The sequence below is a fragment of the Bos grunniens genome, chromosome 14, assembly GCF_055505025.1.
Source record: "Bos grunniens cultivar Pamir isolate PY7600 chromosome 14, Bosgru_T2T1.0, whole genome shotgun sequence".
In the NCBI taxonomy this organism is placed as follows: Eukaryota; Metazoa; Chordata; class Mammalia; order Artiodactyla; family Bovidae; genus Bos; species Bos grunniens.
Window position 1 is genome coordinate 44,181,350 of NC_141178.1, and position 18,037 is coordinate 44,199,386.

Consider the following 18,037-nt stretch of genomic DNA (forward strand, 5'->3'; position numbering starts at 1 on the left):
AAAGCTTTTAAAAAACACTTCATGGGCATGGTTGTGGTTCTGTTTTGAATTGATGGGTTTATTCCCCTTAGGTGGAAATGCTTGTGAGGTGGCCAATGAAGGAAACTGAGACCCAGTGTTAAGAATGAGCCTTGGTTAACCTGGAGGGGGTGGAGTGGGCAGAGGAAGAGAAAAGGCTTTCACATGGGGAATTTTTGGCACTAGTTAGATTAATTAAATGCTATTAAACTGATTGAACTTTAAAAGAGAAGTAGTTAAAGGAACTTGATTTAAAAAAAACTCCCTCAAGCCTCAAAAATGAACACAGATATGGGATGGCATTATAACATAAAATATCAAAGTGGGGTCCTGAGTGTTTTTTAAGTGTTTAAACAAGGATAACAAGGACTTTCCTCAGGTAAGATGAGTGCTCCCTTTCACATAGGTTGGGAAGGTAAATTTCTATAAAGAGATGATGTAAAAGTATACTTTTTTAGAAGAACTCTGAGGCAATCATTGGCAGCAGCATAAATTTCTTAAAAACTAACAAAAAAGGCCTTTTCTTGACCCCTCTCCATCTTCATATTCCAATGTATCATTCCTCGTATTCCTCTTACAATGAAATTTCTTGAGTGTTGTCTTAACAGAGAATTCTCGATTTTTGCTCTTCCACACTCAAGCCCACACCCGCAGGCAGGTTTCCCTGTGTCCACTCTACTCAAACTGATCTCATCGATATCATCAATGGTCATTCCCCAGTCACCATCTTATTTGGTTAACCAGCAGCTTTTAGAGTATCTAACCACCTGCTCCTTCTGGACTCACATCCATTCCTTGGTTTCATGACCCCACACTTGCCTTGTTTTTCTCTGACTGCTGTGTCTCCATATCTTTGCTGCTTCTTCCTCATCTCCCTAACCTCTACATGCTGAAGGATTCCCAGGGCTCAAGCCATGTCCCTCTCTGTCTCGCTCTCTGTCTCTGTCTCTCTCCACCTCTCTTCCCTGTTTCATCTACACTCACTGCTTAGCTAATCACATCCAGTCTCAGGCATTGAAATACTGTTTATAAGCTAGTGGTATTATTCCAAATTATATCTTTATCCTTCTCCACTGAATTCCAAGCTAATCTACCCACTTTAAATCTTTACTTAACAAGTCCAAAATTGAGTTCCAATATTCTCAATCCTATCCCTACTCTCTACTCCCTAAACAACACAGGCAGTCTTCCTCCCATCAGTGAATGGTGTAACCCTATTTCTTCCAGTTCAGGGGTCACCAAATCTGAACCACTGCGTGCTTATATATTATCTATGCTGTTTCTGTGTTATAGTGGCAGCATAGACCACAAGGCCTACAAAGTTAAACATATTTATCTTCCAGTCCTTTACAGAAAAAGTTTACCAACTGCTGTTATAGTTGCTCAGGCCAAAAAATCCATAGCTGTCTTTACTCTTTGTTTGCTTAATAATCTTTATATGCTCTGTCAGCAAATCTTGTTGATCTTACCATCAAGATCCTGTCTATCCAGATTATACCCACTGATTATCACCATTATTGGCACCACCTTGAGTGAAGTCACCATCATTTTGTTATCTGAATTATTGAAAAAGACTCCTAGCTCAGAGAATGTTTCATACACATAAAGCCTTAATATATAAATTAATGAAGGCATGGATAAAATAAAAACATTCAGAATTTGAGGTAAGACTACTTAAACAGGATTGGTGATTAGGAAATAAAGGAAAGAATTTTTCAGTGCTTTAATTTATGCATGGCTCAATCTATACTTCAGTCAAGTGCTTTGAAAATGCCAAAGTGCTGTTTAAATGTAATCAACCTCAATGATTGGTTTCAGGGTTGTTCCAGTAATGAAAATGAGTAAAGAAATATTGGGTATAAGATGAAAAAGTACAACTGTTGCTTGATGTCTGGACAATTATTTGAAAGACAGAGACACTTGGAAATGAGTGAATTTTCCTGTACCCAAACATGCTATTCTTTTTAACCGAATGCTGACACGTAGAGGGAGGGAATAATGGCTGTAAATGTTGCAACTTTCCAGGATAATGTAGAAATCCTGATGTGTATGTGAAATGTACCCACCTCTGTGCTGCGCTTAGTCACTAAGTTGTGTTCAACTCTGGGATCCCATGGACTGTTGCCCGACAGGCTCCTCTGTCCGTGGGGATTTTCCAGGCAAGAATAATGGAGTGGGTTGCCATGTCCTCCTCCAGGAGACCTTTCCAACCCAGGGATTAAACCCAGGCCTCCCACATTGCAGGTGGATTCTTGTTCCCAAATAGCTTTTTAAAATGTAAAATTCTCTACAGTTCAACACTTGCAGAGCAAGTTAAACATGACTACTAATTGGAATGGTTGATGGGCCTGTAGTTTGTGAACTCCAATGGGAATTATCATTGTCACCAACACACTTCTGTAGATAAGTGATCTTAGTACACATGAATGGTGGCAAGAAACAATGACCTTGGAGATACCTTGGCCCCAAACCTCCTTATACCAAACTTCCCAGATGGGGATGCTGTGTTTTAATCAACAGTGGAAAATGTAAGAAATGCAAATTTCCAGATCAACCAATAGTATTAGTTGCTCAGTCATGTCCAACTCTTTGCAACTTCATGGACTGTAGCCCACCAGGCTCCTCTGTCCATGGGATTTCCCAGGCAAGAATACTGGAGTGGGTTGCCATTTCCTTTTCCAGGGAATCTTCCCAACCCAGGGAATAAAACCAGATCTCCCACACTGCAGGCAGACACTGTACCGTCTGAGCCAAAATTCATTGATCTAGGCAGCTAGTAATTGAGTATATATTGGGATGCACCGGGTAATGTGAATTGAACAGTCAGCAAGACTGATATGGACTCTGCCTTATAGTTTAGGGAAGAGATAGGCAAGTTAAAGAATTACTTGTTTAGTTTCTAAGTTGTGTCCAACTCTTTGCAACCCCATGGACTGTAGCCTGCCAGGCTCCTCTGTCCGTGGAATTCTCTAGGCAAGAATACTAGAGTGGGTTGCCATTTCCTATTCCAGGGGATCTTCCCGACCCAGAGATTGAATCTACATCTCCTGCGTCTCCTGCATTGGCAGACAAGATTCTTTACCACTAAGCCACCTGGGAAGCCCTGCCAAACAAATAAGTGAAAAATCATAAATTACAATACATTATATAAATTAATTAGTATGTAATATAATACATTACCCATTATCTATATGCAATGTATGTTATAAAGCCACTTCCAAAAAACATGCTACTTAAAAGTCTGCTTCTTTAGAAGCATCCTTAGTCAATCATGTATATTCCCAAATAAGTGTCATTCCACACTGCAGACATCTGTAGCTCACCCACAATGACCACAGGATGTCTTATGAAAATGAGTGCTGAGTGAGTATTCAAGTGAAATTTTGTGATAATATAGAAATTATCACTGGAATAATTCTTTCTTATTCTTCTAGTATATAGTCTCTTGATAAATAAATGGATATTTGAGCCACAAAATATTTTTCTCAGCTCAGTTTTATGTCCTAAATCATAATCTCAGATATTTTCTCTCACCTGGGAAATCACTCCAGGGTCTCCAATGGAAACTTTTTGAGAAAGCAGATCCCCAGCCCAATCCTGGACCCAGTGAATCAACATTTCAAGTTGGAGACTTTGAATGTGTGCTTACAAAGTTGTTCTGTGTTCTTCCGGTTAGAAATGATAGTTTAAAGCTTATTCAGTGGAGTGCCATTCTGATTGCAGCGGACTTTGGGCCTCCCCTCTTCTATCTCACTCCTACTCACCACACCCTGCTCCTGCACCCCCATACACACACCACAGAAGAGGTTTGGGAAAAGGGGGGCATTTCTAGAAGTTAGTTTTCACTTAAAAGGACTTAGAACAGTGTCCTTCCTCTCTTTGCAACCCCATGGACTATACAGTCCATGGAATTCTCCAGGCCAGAATACTAGAGTGGATAGCCTTTCCCTTCTCCAGGGGATCTTCCCAACCCAGGGATCGAACCCAGGTCTTCTGCATTGCAGGTGGACTCTTTACCAACTGAGCCACAAGGGAAGCTCAAGAATACTGGAGTGAGTAGCCTATCCCTTCTCCAGCAGATCTTCCTCATCCAGGAATCGAACTGGGGTCTCTCACACTGCAGGTGGATTCTTTACCAACTGAGCTATGAGGGAAGCCCTCCTTCCTCTCAGCTCTTGTACATTATTGATCCAAGAGTTGATAAAAAATAAACATAGCCTTTCATCAGGAACATGACTGGTTGTCACTGATACTGACTGCTAAGCTCTGTGAGGCGGTTTGCTCTGTACCTTCATGAAAGACAGAATTACGAATGAGAGAGGTAATGAAATCATCCTGTTTGCTGCTATGCAAATAAGACAACATCATTCATTCTGAGCATGACAGTTCCAGGAGGAGGGAACATAGTCTGTGGTGACACGGATATGAACAGAGAGAACAGATGAGGCTCATGCGGCTTATTCGGAAATCAGAGGGAACTCTAAATGCCTTTACTAAATGATATATCAGAAGTGACACACACGTAACATTCTGAGAACCCGAAATCTTAGAGAAAGAACAGATAAAAAATTTTAAAGGTAAGGCGATCCTTTTCCATGATAATAATGTTGACTCTGTATTTAAAATACACATTTGATCTATAAGCAGTTTGGTTCATGAGGATATGAGATGACTCAGCAGGAGCATGTTCTACCTCATCTGCCAGCCTAATGTGAAAGGATGCAGCCACAGAAGTAGAATGAATGAAGACTAACTTGTCATCACTACTCTGTGCAGGTCGGGTCATGTCACTTCTATGCACCTCATTCCCAGAAAAGCACACAACATTGTAAAGCAACTATACTCCAATAAAAACTAATTTAAAAAGAAGTAAACAAAAAGAAAGTCACCCGTCATGAAAAAGGCCAACTATTTATTCAGACATGTTTATTATGCAAATAGATACATCTCTTACAGAAAAAATAGAGAACACACATGTTGGAACCCAACCAAGGACAACAGCCTAGTAAAAGGCATTCCTTGCTCAGAGCCAAGCTGCTCGCAGACCCCAAGATGATCTAACTGGCAGCATTCCTGTGTGTATGTGTAACATAAAGGGTGGAGGGGAGCGGGGGAGACTTGATTTTCCATTTCCTTAATGGCACAACTTCTTACCTTTTCCAGGATTTTCAAAAGGCAAATATCTTTATGCTGCCTTCCCGATGCTGGCCATACTCTGGGTGAAAGAGGTAGTGTGTATAGGTATTTAGCACAAAAAGGCTGGAGGGTTAGAAAGAGCTGGGTGATTGGGGGTCAAGGTCTAATGCATGGATGCTCATAGCCTTCAAAGACTTGAAACAGTATCATAATACAGACTTTTCCTATGTGGCTGCCAAGGTTAGAAAGAGTACAGGAAGCAAGATTTGATTCCACATGAAGAAATACTTTCTAATATTCAGTGATGTCCTCAGATAAAATGCATGTGGAGACATTCCCAAGCCAGTGGGCTCAAGAGCAGGAGATGAACACATGGAGGGGAGTGTGCACTGTATAGTCTCTTAAAGCATGGGCTTTGCCGTCAGACAGAACTGCGCTCTCATCATTTTGATTTACTTGCTCTGTGACCTTGGGGAAGCTACTTACGCTGTCCAAACTTCAAATTTCCTGTCTCTAAATAAAGAAAATTGTTCCCATTTCACAAGACTGCTGTGAAGGTTAGGCGAGATAGTGACTAAGAAGAATTTAGCGCAGTTTTAGCAGGGCAGGTTGTACAGAATGGTAAATATTATTGTCGGAAGATCAGACACTGGAAGAGTTGTGGTCTGTGAGCTAGAAAGCTGCCTAAAATGGGAGACAAGGTGAGGTGCATTTTCAATCGCGATATCTGGCAGCCTGAAGTTTAGGAGACATGAAACCTTAAATTTAGCAAGCAATCAGATAAGGTGAAAACAGATAAACCCTGAAGCAACTAACTAATCAGAAACAGAATTGTGTCTAGATAATAAGGACCTTGCTTCCAGGAAAATAACATCAAACCGTGGAAGATAAAAATTAGAGAACGTTTCAGAGTTTTAAAATATAATAACTCCCTTCCTTAAATCCCCCTTTAACATATGATTTATCTTTAAATTTTAAGACCACTTATTGATGGATTCTAGCAATAGTCCTCCTTTTGCAGGAAGTTACTACCTACCAGCTATCATTTAATACTGTGCTTATATGCCAGGAAGACATTTTCATGTGTGGTTAATTTTTTTTTACCAACTCAGTGTTATAATCATCTAAAACCTGACTTCTTCACTGTTAAACTATCTTATGATACTCACATAAACCCTGTATCTTGCTATTGCCCACTTAGTCAGAAGAATTCAAATGCCTTTCCGCCTACCTACTGCCTGCTGAAAACATGCTCTCCCTGGAATGCAGAGGCAGATTGGGTAGAATGCTCATATTTAATGAAATTATGAAATGTGAATTTGATGCACTTTGCAGGATAAAAAAAAAAAAGATTGTGCCCTTAAGCAACATTTCTGGACTGTTTCAGTTGGGAGTATGTGATGTGAAATTTTAAGAGTCATGAAAAGTCTAGTCTAAACACACAACTTTGGGGGCATTCTTCCATATTTGTGTCAAAAAATATGCTTTTGGACGCTAAAATCTATCTGATTTTAGACACCATGGGTTACATGGATTGGAAACATTCAAATCATATCCCTCCAAACCTCAGTCCATGATGTATTCTATGCCAGACATTTCTCTTGACCACTTTAAACTGTTAGTCTTTATCTTCCCTGACCTCCTCCCACATCATTCTTTAGAAATTCTCATAGACAATTAAACATCTCAAGTATAACTATTTAATGGTCATTGACTGACTATTAAATCGTTTTCAGATACATTAAATTCAGCACACCAGACTAGTCAGACGAGTCAACTTCTATTTTTCTGAAGTCCTTTGATTAATTTTCCCCCGAAACCTTATGCTGAATAGGTCAGAAAGACTAGATGGACCTGGTGCTATGCAGCCCTCTGAAATAGATTTGGATTCATGTTGATTTAAGGCTCAGCACTGATTCTAAAAAATAAAATAAATAAATAAATAAAGATACATGAAACTTTCTTGCAAAAATTCTTGAGTAGATTCCCAGACATAAAATCATCCATCCATGCTGTCTCCATGACACTACCCTACCCCCATTATGTAAAGTGGTCCATTCTGATTACTAAAGCATAATTCCCATCCCAAATTCTTTGTTTTGAAAGAATGTTCCCTCCCACACACTAGCTACTATTTTCAACCTCTCTAGATGTGCACCCTGGATGACAAACTTCCAGCTACCTAATGACTCCCAGAAACCTGCACTTTGTTTTCTCCAGCTCAGGGAAACTTAATTGTCTTAGTCAAAAACAGAGGTATCCTCTGTGGCTGCCCCCCAATATAAATCCTCATGCTACTTCTTCATATAAATCCCTCACCCCTACTGATTCAAGGCCCAAATTCATTTTGTCCCTATGCCCTTAAGCATCACTAAGGCCAATTCTCCCTTCCCCAGGCGATTATAATGGTCTCTTGACTATGCTGTTACTTCTGCCTCTCTCCAATCCCTCTCTCAACCTAAAGCCAGAATGACCCTTCTGAAAGGCAAATTAATTCCCTAACTTAAAACCCTCAACCACTTGCCTTGATCTTAGAATAAAATTCAAATTTCTGCTTACCTTCCCAGCCCCATCAAATACCACTTTTTCTTTTATCCTCTATGTCCAAGCCACACTGAATTTTATCCTTCAATGTATGTGCACCTTCTCAGAGCACCCTTCCTCACCTACCACCCAATTCCCTTTTTCCCACTCCTGCCTGCACAACTTTTATTTATTTTCATATTTAATATTTGAAATCATTTCCTCTTGGAAGTCTTCCCTGCCTCTCTAGCCCAGTCCAAGTTTGGGCTAGGTATGTGCCTTGTGATCCCAAGTACCCTTTATTTATTCTACTTTAGCACTCAGCTCGCTGCTTTGCCCACTTGCTTGTCTGTTTTCACAGTACTTCCTATAAAAAAGTGCCTTTTTGCTCCCCATTGAATCCCTCAGCCTGTCAGGACTGAGTGATTCCTGCCCAGCAGACTGTGAGTCCTATACTTACATGCTCTTTACCTGGAATGCCCAGCAAAAATTAGAAGATGTCATTCAGTTGTTCCACACATTTTGACTGAGTGTTCTCTGTGAGACAGAAATGATTCTAGGTTCTACAAATAGTCAAAAGGCAAAAGGAGAAGGGAGCAGCAGAGGATGAGGTGTTTAGATAGAATCACCAACTCAATGGACATGAGCCTGAGCAAACCCCAGGAGGTAGTGAAGGGCAGAGGAAACCGGCATGCTATAGTCCATGGGGTCGCAAAGAGTCAGACACAACTTAGCGACTGAACACCACCAACGAATAGCAGAAATATAATAAAATTATTTCCTATACCATGGCATGTGGTCAAATATTATTTGCCACCAGAAAAAGCAATGTTGAGTACTAGGAAATATGGTCCACACATATATAGCCTATGTGTGATTCAAAGCTCTTCTAGCAAGCATGGTGGGGCTCTGAATCACAGCTTGATAACATTTTCACATTTGCACTTCTTGGAGCCTGTATTCAAAACAATCACAAACAAAAATGTCCTTGCCTTTAGCTGGCTACACAAGTGGAGAGCTGAACATTCATATGTAAGCAATACTAACTTAGAAATGCTACGCAACACGCACCTGGGGAGAAAATTCCTGTAAAATGTGCCTGGTCTCTGTTTGAAGCCAAGACACTTAAAAGGTTCTACATGTAGGAGAACAGGAATGTGGAGTTTCAAATGTGCTGGACAAATGCCTTCCTGTCAGCAGCCTTTCTCACTTCCCTGTTGGCTGGCAACATTCTCAGGAGGCTTTCTAGTGGTCAGAAAAGCACTCATTGGAAAAAAAAAAATTGGTTAGATACATCAAGTTACTCATGTTTATAAAAGGGAAATTGAGTTATCCTTCCCAAATGAGAGGAAATGTGCCATCTAGTACAGTATATGATTTCATTAAAAAAAAAAAAGATAAGGATAGACATCACAGATGTTTAGTCAACTATTGAATAAAGGGAAAAAAGTCATTTATATTATCTACATTTTCTTCCACATGAAGCCCAAATAAACAAAACTTGAGTTTTTCCTTATTCTCAAGACATAAATTACTGTAGGCCAATACTTTATTGTGCTGTTTCTGAGGACAGATTAATCTCTTCTCCATTCACTCGTTTGAGTCATGCTTTCTGTAACTTTACCACCTGCTGTGACTTGGAAACTAGTATTTTTCTCTTCTCCAGAAAAATATAGGAAGACTTACTCCCTTAGCTCTGCAAGTAATATTTGCAGGCACCAAACAAACAAAATTGGCCATATTATCAATTTAACAACTTTGGCTTCTTGAAATTACATTATGCATTTTTAGTTTTAAGGTTTTAGCTCATATCCATCATTATCTTCATGCTGTCCCCTACCTGTCTTTCCACCATTCTCTCATCTATGAAGTCTGCTATCACATGTGCCTATGAACTATTTCCATTAGCTGTTCATATCTGTCAAAGCATGTAGGTGTAGGTGTCTGGCTTCTCCTTTGTTGTTGTTTTAGTCACTAAGTGGTGTAGGATTCTTTTGCAACCCCATGGACTGTAGTCTGCCAGGCTCTTCTGTCCATGGGATTTCCCAAGCAAAAAGAATACTGGAGTGGGCTACCATCTCCTTCTCCAGGGGATTTTCCTGACCCAGGGATCGAACCTGTGTATCCTGCCTTAGCAGGTGAATTCTTTACCACTGAGCCACCAGGGAAGCCCAGCTCCTCCTTACCTTTGCTAAAAGAATGGCCCCACTGATTCAATCGTTGCTAATTCTTGGCCCATCTTCACAGCCAATCTAAACTCCCTCAATTGCCAGGTGCCACTTTTCTCTGCACCTTTGACCCGGATATAAAGCCTCCATGGCCTTCCTAATTGCTCTTGTATTAAGTGATCCTCAACCTGTTCTCAAAATCCTTGACAACATGGATAAAGTGCTATGCTTTTTCTCTCTTGGTGATTTTGTTCATGTACTGATTTACTTACTTTAACAGTCAATCCTGCCCCTTCCTGAGCATCTATTTTAAATACCCTTCCTCCAAAGAGCCTTTCATGATTTTGCAACTATGGATTACCTCCTCTTTCTGTGATTTCTCCATGGTATTTTGGTATTTGTCTGTACTGTTTTATTACACAGCAGTGTCTTACACGGGTGGCTCAGAGGTTAAAACGTCTGCCTGGAATGCGGGAGACCCAGGTTCGATCCCTGGGTCGGGAAGATCCCCTGGAGAAGGAAATGGCAACCCACTCCAGTACTCTTGCCTGGAGAATCCCATGGAGGGAGGAACCTGGTAGGCTACAGTCCATGGGGTCGCAAAGAGTCGGACACGACTGAGCGACTTCACTTTACTTCACTTCATATTGCGTCTTACAGTGTGCTTAGGGTTTTTTTTTCTCCCTGCTTGTTTCTCCTGTTTTGTTTACACTTTAAATACAAGGTTTTCTGTTATCTTTGGCTCTTATCCTCTCACAAAAGGACTTCACATTTTTAAAAATTCATTCAACTGACTTAAATTCAAGAAATATCCTACAAGTTTTACTTCATGTATGAGTCTTATAATCTTATTCTTTTAAGGATGACTCGTATTCTGAGAAACTAGTGTGGTTTGTGGTTTAGAGTCATAGTTTAAGTTGCCCTTAGGAAGAATGAAAAACAGCTGGTATCCAAGCAGCTCTGGAAATTTGTCAAGAAACTAATTGTAGAATAGAAGCCAAGAGTTTGACTTGCATATCTTAAACTCTATCTATTATTTTTTAACAGGATACAGTGTTTGGAAAATTAAATATTTCTAAGTATGTGCTTTCCACTAAAATCATGGCCAATATACCCAAAGAAAATATTATACACTATAATATGAATGTCACCAATCTCATGTTCAAATTGTGTCCACTTAATTCACTCAAGCATATATGCACATAATCCAGTACTTGAAGAAGAAAAAAATCAGTTAATTTTAAGGGGATTTCTTTTTTCAAATTTTGAAAAACTTTTGTATTTTAGGTGCACAAGATAAAATATTATTATAAATGATGAGTGAACTCTAATTATAAATAATAATATCAAAATTGATCCATGTTAAACATATAACAATTCATAGGGATTTCAAATAAATTCACAAAATAATGCTTGATTACTGTTTGTACACAAGAAATTTCCCAAGAAAATAAAAGCTTAAAATTAGGAAGTTTGCAGGAAATATACAAATGACTATAAATTGGATCTGATTTTGATGAGAGCAGTATGATAGACATAATAGGTTACAGTGACTCAAAGGAGAGATCAAATGTGGCTGTGATTATAGGAAGTGTCAGTAAAGAACAAAACATTCTTAAAGAACACAGGAGATTTGGGTTTGATTCCTGGGTCAGTAAGATCCCCTGAAGAAGGAAATGGCAACCCACTCCAGTATTCTTGCCTGGGAAATCCCATGGACAGAGGAGCCTGGTAAGCTACAGTGTATGGGGTCGCAAAGAGGACACACCTGAGCACACACACACAAGTTAAGAAGACAGTAGAAGGTGAAGAAATAGCATGGGGAAAGTTTTAGAAAAGTTGTGAATGAAGGTGATTTCAGGTCAGGCTGGTGCAATTAGAAAGAACCTTGAGCTGAAGAACATCCTCTGTGAGGGTCCCACGGTGCTATCATCCACCGAGGGGACAGTTTGAACACAGAGCTTGGAGCAACAGTGAGATAAGTATCCTCAGTTTCTGAGGCCCATATTTGAGGTTAGGAATGGAACTTACTTTCAAATTGTTCACAATCCAAAGCAATGTTAAACAAATTAAAAGTAGGTGTGTTCAACTGAGATTTGTATTTTTCACCTGACCTGGGGGTTAAAGTCGCTTGATGTGAGAGTTGGACTGTGAAGAAAGCTGAGCACCGAAGAATTGATGCTTTTGAACTGTGGTGTTGGAGAAGACTCTTGAGAGTCTCTTGGACTGCAAGGAGATCCAACCAGTCCATTTTTTCATTCTAAAGGAAATCAGTCCTGGGATTTCTTTGGAAGGAATGATTCTAAAGCTGAAACTCCAGTACTTTGGCCCCCTCATGAGAAGAGTTGACTCACTGAAAAAGACCCTGATACTGGGAGGGATTGGGGGCAGGAGGAGAAGGGGACGACAGAGGATGAGATGGCTGGATGGCATCACCGACTCAATGGACGTGAGTCTGAGTGAACTCCGGGAGTTGGTGATGGACAGGGAGGCCTGGCGTGCTGCGATTCATGGGGTCGCAAAGAGTCGGACATGACTGAGCGACTGAACTGAACTAGCTGAACTGAACATTCCTGCTCTGACCTCAAAGTTTTACTTCCCTCAAAGTTTCTCTGAGTCTGCCAGAGGGATCCAGTGAATTATTTCAGCTGGTCCATTTACTCATAGAGACTTTTGTTGTTATTTAGTTGCTAAGTCATGTCTGATTCTTTTGCGACTCCATGGACCAGGGTCCATGCTCCTCTGACCAGCCCACCAGGCTCCTCTGCTCATGGGATTTTCCAGGCAAGAATACTGGAGTGGGTTGCCATTTCCTTCTCCAGGGGATCTTCCCAACCCAAGGATCAAGCCCACGTCTCCTGTGTTGGCAGTGGATTCTTTAACCCTGAGCCACCTGGGAAGCCCCACAGAGACAGGAATTCACTAAACCGACCATGTTTTTCTAACTGAACTGATCTGCTCCCCTCCCGCCCACCTTAGAGGCTTTACTCAGGCTCTTCCCTCTGTCTGGAAGAGTCTTCCCTCACCTATCCATGTGGCTCCCTCCCTCCCCTTACTCTAGGACATTCTAAGGGCCTTCATGATTACACTATGAAATATCCAAACCTCAACCTGCTTTATTTTTCTTCATAAACTTATCACTTTCTGACATACTATGTAATTTGTTGATCTTGTTTATTGTCTGAATCCTCACCCAGGGGGCCAAGGAATATCTATTTTATTCACAAATTTATGCTGGGTGTTTAGAATAGTGTCTCACATATAGTAAATGCTCAATAAACAGTAACTGAGTAAATATATGTGTGATGAACTATATGGAGTATTTACATGACAACTTGAGACAATGTTACTTTATAGTATAGTACTATACTACTGTTTTTCATTCTTTACTAAGTGAAGAAGAAGTGGAAGTGTTAGATGTGTCTGACTCTTTGTACCCCTTTGGTAGACTATAGCCTACCAGGCTCCTCTGTCCATGGAATTCTTCAGGCAAGAATACTGGAGTGGGTTTCCATTCCCTTCTCCAGAAAATCTTCCCAGTCCAGGGATCAAACCTGGGTCTCCTGAATTGCAGGCAGATTCTTTACCACCTGAGGCACCAGGGGCACCCTTACTAAGTGGAGGAAGATTTATAAAGCATTTACCATACAACTAGCATTGTATCTGGTTCTTAAAAAATAAATCATATATAGTGGTTCCCATAGTTCAAAAGCAAATAATAAGAAAGGGATGTCAAGCAGAATACAAAAACTATATGATTTCAGCTGGCACCATAAAGGAAGAAACAGATATCCTAGCATCTCCAGCAGTTCCCCCAATGTAGTATTTGCTCAATCTAACAAATGGAAAGATGCCCCCCAATACAAGCATAGGCTTTGAAATTGCACAGACCTAAATTATAATTCCGGTGATACTATTCATTTTCCAAACCACCTTTGCCTAGTCATTAACTTTTCTGGGCCTAAATGATCTCATTTGTAAAATGAGGATCATAATCTTAACCTCATAGGAAGACTGTGAGCTATCAAATGAGATCATCTATGGAAACAATTAACCAAATCTTCGGCTTATAGAAGCAATTTAATAATTGCATGTGGAATCAATTTGTGATCAGTGGGGAAAAACATAACTGGAAAAATATGGCTTTTTAAAATGCATTTCCACTGTGTTGTACCCTACATATTATTCATGATCATCCCTCTTCCCTCCATATTATTGAAATAATAAATTACACTACATATTGATTGGCTATTATATAAATTGTTGTTCCCATTTTACAGAGAAGGAAGTTCAATCTTATGTATATTAAGCAACTTGCACAAGGCCACAAAACAAGCAGCATAGTTAGGATTTCAACCAAGATGAGTTTCTCTCCAAAGCCAGTTCATTTGTCTTGATCCTCACCTTAGTCTGCATAGTGATGTGATCACCATCAAGTAGTACTCCCTAAACCTGCAGTCTGGAGAGTGTACCTTTTTGAGCTTGCACAGAATCTTATGTATCATAAAATGTATGATGCTTGAAAACATGGTTATTACTCTCCTTTCTGTATCTGGGCATCACTTCTAGAAACACCTGTTCAATGTGAGTAACTGCTCCTATTTTTAGATCTTGAACAGGTTTTCACTGGGCATGTTTCTCAGTAAGTTCACAGGCATGCATAAAAACTGATGTTTCTTGCACATTATTTTTCTGTAGGATCTAGTCTAATTGTCCTACCCCTCAGCTCATACATTCCCCATAATAACCCCTTGTGGCAAATAATACTTTTATCTTCATGTTAGAGATGATGAAAATAAAACAGAATTAGGTAATGAACTCATTCAACTTATAATTCCAGGACTGAGGTTTGAACCCAAGCATTTAAATTCCAGGCTCCACAGTCTTAATTATGAGACTGTACTGCCCCTCACACACAAGGAATGATATCTTCTTTTCCAGTTTCATTAAGAAATCCTAGAAAAATGCCTTTGAGTAAAGTCTGAATTGTACTTCTATGAACCATGACTCTCTTACATTTGGCAAGTCTTTATTTTTCTTGTGACAATGATATCTACAATTAAAAAGCTTAGTTAAATAAAAGAAAGAAATTTAAAAACTGACAGAAATCCCTAAATTTAGGTCAGCACTTATAAAAAGTGGTTAGTGATACCACCTCCCCCACCCCAGCTTAGAAATACCATATTGGTGGTCTTCATTGCCTTAAACAGGCTCCAAGCTGTGCTCTTGGGAGGTGCTGGAAGTTTAACCATAACCTTGTATAAATTCAAAACCAAATATTAAGAAACTTTAAAAAGACATCTACTCTTTTAATATCAACTTAAAAAAAAGTTACTTTCTAAGTAAAACAACTTAAACACAGAGAGCCTATTTTTTGTTTTGTTTTGTTTTGTTTTTAAGAGAGAGCAAAGAATGTGTTCAAGGCAAGTTGGAACAGTGCACAAATGTGCTGGCTTCACTGTTATCTGAACGACAAAGCATTAAATCACAGGGAGGAAAAAGTCAGCATGTTCTCTGAGAATACAAATAGATTAGTGTCAGAAGCAGCTTTGTCCAAGAAAGGGAAGAGACACCTACCCAGAGAATAAATCATGCACACAAAACCTATAATTTAAAAAAATTATTTTCAAGAAATATTTTAGTTGATAAATATGACTATTAGACCAACAAAGCACAGAAAAAGTTCCCTGTGACTTTTTTTTTTTTTAAGGAGGACCTTCCAAATGTGATCAGTCATCATACCCCACCCTTTATCTCTTTCTCATATAAGACCTGTTTCATCAAGGGTTATGGAACTCACACAAAAATATTAGATACTTTCCTTCCCTTTTAATTCTATGATAGAACAGTCTTTAATTTACCAGGCACTTCAGAACCTTCCCTAAGATAAAAGGTGCAAAAAACCCCATATCCTTTAACACACAAACTCTTTGGATCCTCTCAACATACACCTTAAACAAAGTGCCCTCCCTCAGAATTCAAAGAAAACACATTTCTCTTACCATATATTCCATGTTTGCTGCTGGTGGGAACACTTTGCCCCGAACTTGGTTATGATAATCAAGAATGGCGATCATGTCATTCTGCGAAATGTAGCGCTTCCGCCTGGTTTTGGGGATATCCGCAGAGTCTAGTTGTGCTTCCAGGGCTGCTTCAATATCAGTGAAATTATTGGTTGGCGGGGATGAGTCAGTGGAATTGAGTAAGACGACGGCACTGGCTTCACAGAGAAGGGAGAACAGGAGTGCACTGCTGACGGCAGAGATTGCTATCATTTTGAGAGGTGGAGAGGAAGAGGCCAGGAGTTTACTTTGCCTTAAAGCGGAAAAGTAGAGTTAGGGTCTATAAAGAAAAAAAAAAAAAAAAAAAACACAACAACAACAATAGGGCCAGAGGGTATGAATTTACAAAATCAGTGCTTGATTTGACTGTCTTCAAAAAATCCAAACAAATGTTGAAGTCAAGCCTAGGAGACAACCTGTAGTGGTCTCTATACATTTTGCTTGGTGTTATGAGGCAAACCCCTAAGAGGAACTTCCTCTAGCTAGAGAAAAATAAACAGCATGGTTACTCACCCTAAACTGAATGTGAGCCATTTACCCCAAATGCCTGAGTCACAGAATGCATTACTGCATATTTATTTTCAGAGGGAAAACTTAAGGAATTGAAACTCATCTTGAGAGTGAAAGGAAAACTGCATCACAGGTAATAACAGAGAATGTGCTGATAATGTCCCCCAAACATATATGGACACCCAGTAATAGAACAGATACAAAAAAAGTTATAATAACCCAATCTCACTTCTAAAAAAGTAAAAATGTGAGCTACTTTAAAAACAATGCATGCAAAATAAACTTGTTGAGCTAAATAGCTTACCTCTGCACAAAGCCAAAATGAATATAGTATTCTTCCAAAAATGTAAAGTTCTTTGCTAGGTTGTAGCATGAACTCTTGTGAGAGGAGTGTGTCTTATTACAAATCTCAGAGAGCAAAACTCTACAAGGTTTGAGTGCTGCTGGCTACAGGAGCAGCTAACAGCTTTTATATGTCACAGTCTGCAGCAGTCCAGAAAGGGCAGTCTTTCTTAGGGTCTCTCCTAGCCAAAATCAAAGGGGAGGGGTTTTGGATAGAAAAAACAGTGATTGGGTGGCAACCTTTTTATGTGGGTGGTGAGGAAATTGAGTCACACCCACAGCTTACCAAGTACAAACCATAAAAGACAAGCCTTTTTTTCTCTGGGCTTCCACCTTTTCTGAGTGGTTAATTTTCCTCATTTAATGCTTTCTAGTTCCTGGTTCCCATACAAAAAGGAGAAAAAAAAGGGGACTGTGAGTTCTTGAAAACACAGAAGGTTGAGTAACAAGCAGTACATTTCTTTTAAAAACAGTAAATGACATGGGAGCTGAAAAGAGCAAGCTGATATTAAATCAAAAGAACAGCTCACAGAGTTAATCTGGGTGGCCACAAATATGATTCAAAAGAGATGCCAGGCAAGTCGGTAGTAGCCAAACTATAGCATATGATATTAGGATAATAGATGCTCAAGTGGTTGTACTTTTCTGTCTCCATGTGGCTTCATTCCTCTAATTTATATATTTAGTCTCTATCTCTTTCTCTTGTTTCACTCTCTCTCCCTTTTTTCCTTTCTCTACAAAGTGAGGCAACAAATTACCTGCCTTTTATCTATCTTGTATATAATACAAAGAGAGACGCTCATGACAAATGACAGCAGCCAAGATAACATCTGTTTCAGGTTTAGAAGCATATAGTTGAAATTTTAAGCTAAGAGTAGCTTAGCTTCTCAGGAAACATATTGGAGGGCACAGCTTAGAGGCCATGAAGAATTTAAATGCAGCAGTAGCTGCTGCCAACAGTCAGTAGTGCCTTCTTAGAAAGATGCCATTGGAGCAAAATCTATGTCTGGCAAGACAAGAGCCAAGAATGTGACTATTAAGGTGATTTGTTTTAAAAAGACCCTCACAAATACCCTGTGTCATGATAACATTAACAAAATGTGGACCATTCAGTCCATGGCAACAGGAATCTTGTAAACCGCACATTATTCAGCTAAATAATTTGCTTAACATACACTGACTAGTCTACTTTGCCAACGTGTGTTGTCTCCTGCATGTTTCAGCAGGAAGAGTACTACGTGATTTTATATTTGTCAGAAATGATGGTCATGTGGTAAG

The 18,037-nt window shown here is 39.6% G+C and overlaps 1 protein-coding gene across 2 annotated transcripts in view; it reads right to left on the reverse strand.

Annotated features, from left to right (window-relative positions):
- Window positions 1-16,921, reverse strand: part of PI15 (peptidase inhibitor 15) — a 36,677-nt gene extending 19,756 nt beyond the window's left edge. The window contains exons 1-2 of one of the 2 annotated variants that reach the window (XM_086336428.1): window positions 16,722-16,921; window positions 15,848-16,160 (exon numbers count right to left, since the gene is read on the reverse strand). In XM_086336428.1, coding sequence (XP_086192554.1) covers window positions 15,848-16,120 — 273 coding nt within the window. In that variant the 5' untranslated portion in view covers window positions 16,121-16,160; window positions 16,722-16,921. Of the gene's footprint in view, window positions 1-15,847; window positions 16,188-16,721 lie in introns of both variants that reach the window. The other variant, XM_086336429.1, reaches the window with a different exon arrangement.
- Between the last annotated feature and the right edge of the window lie 1,116 nt (window positions 16,922-18,037).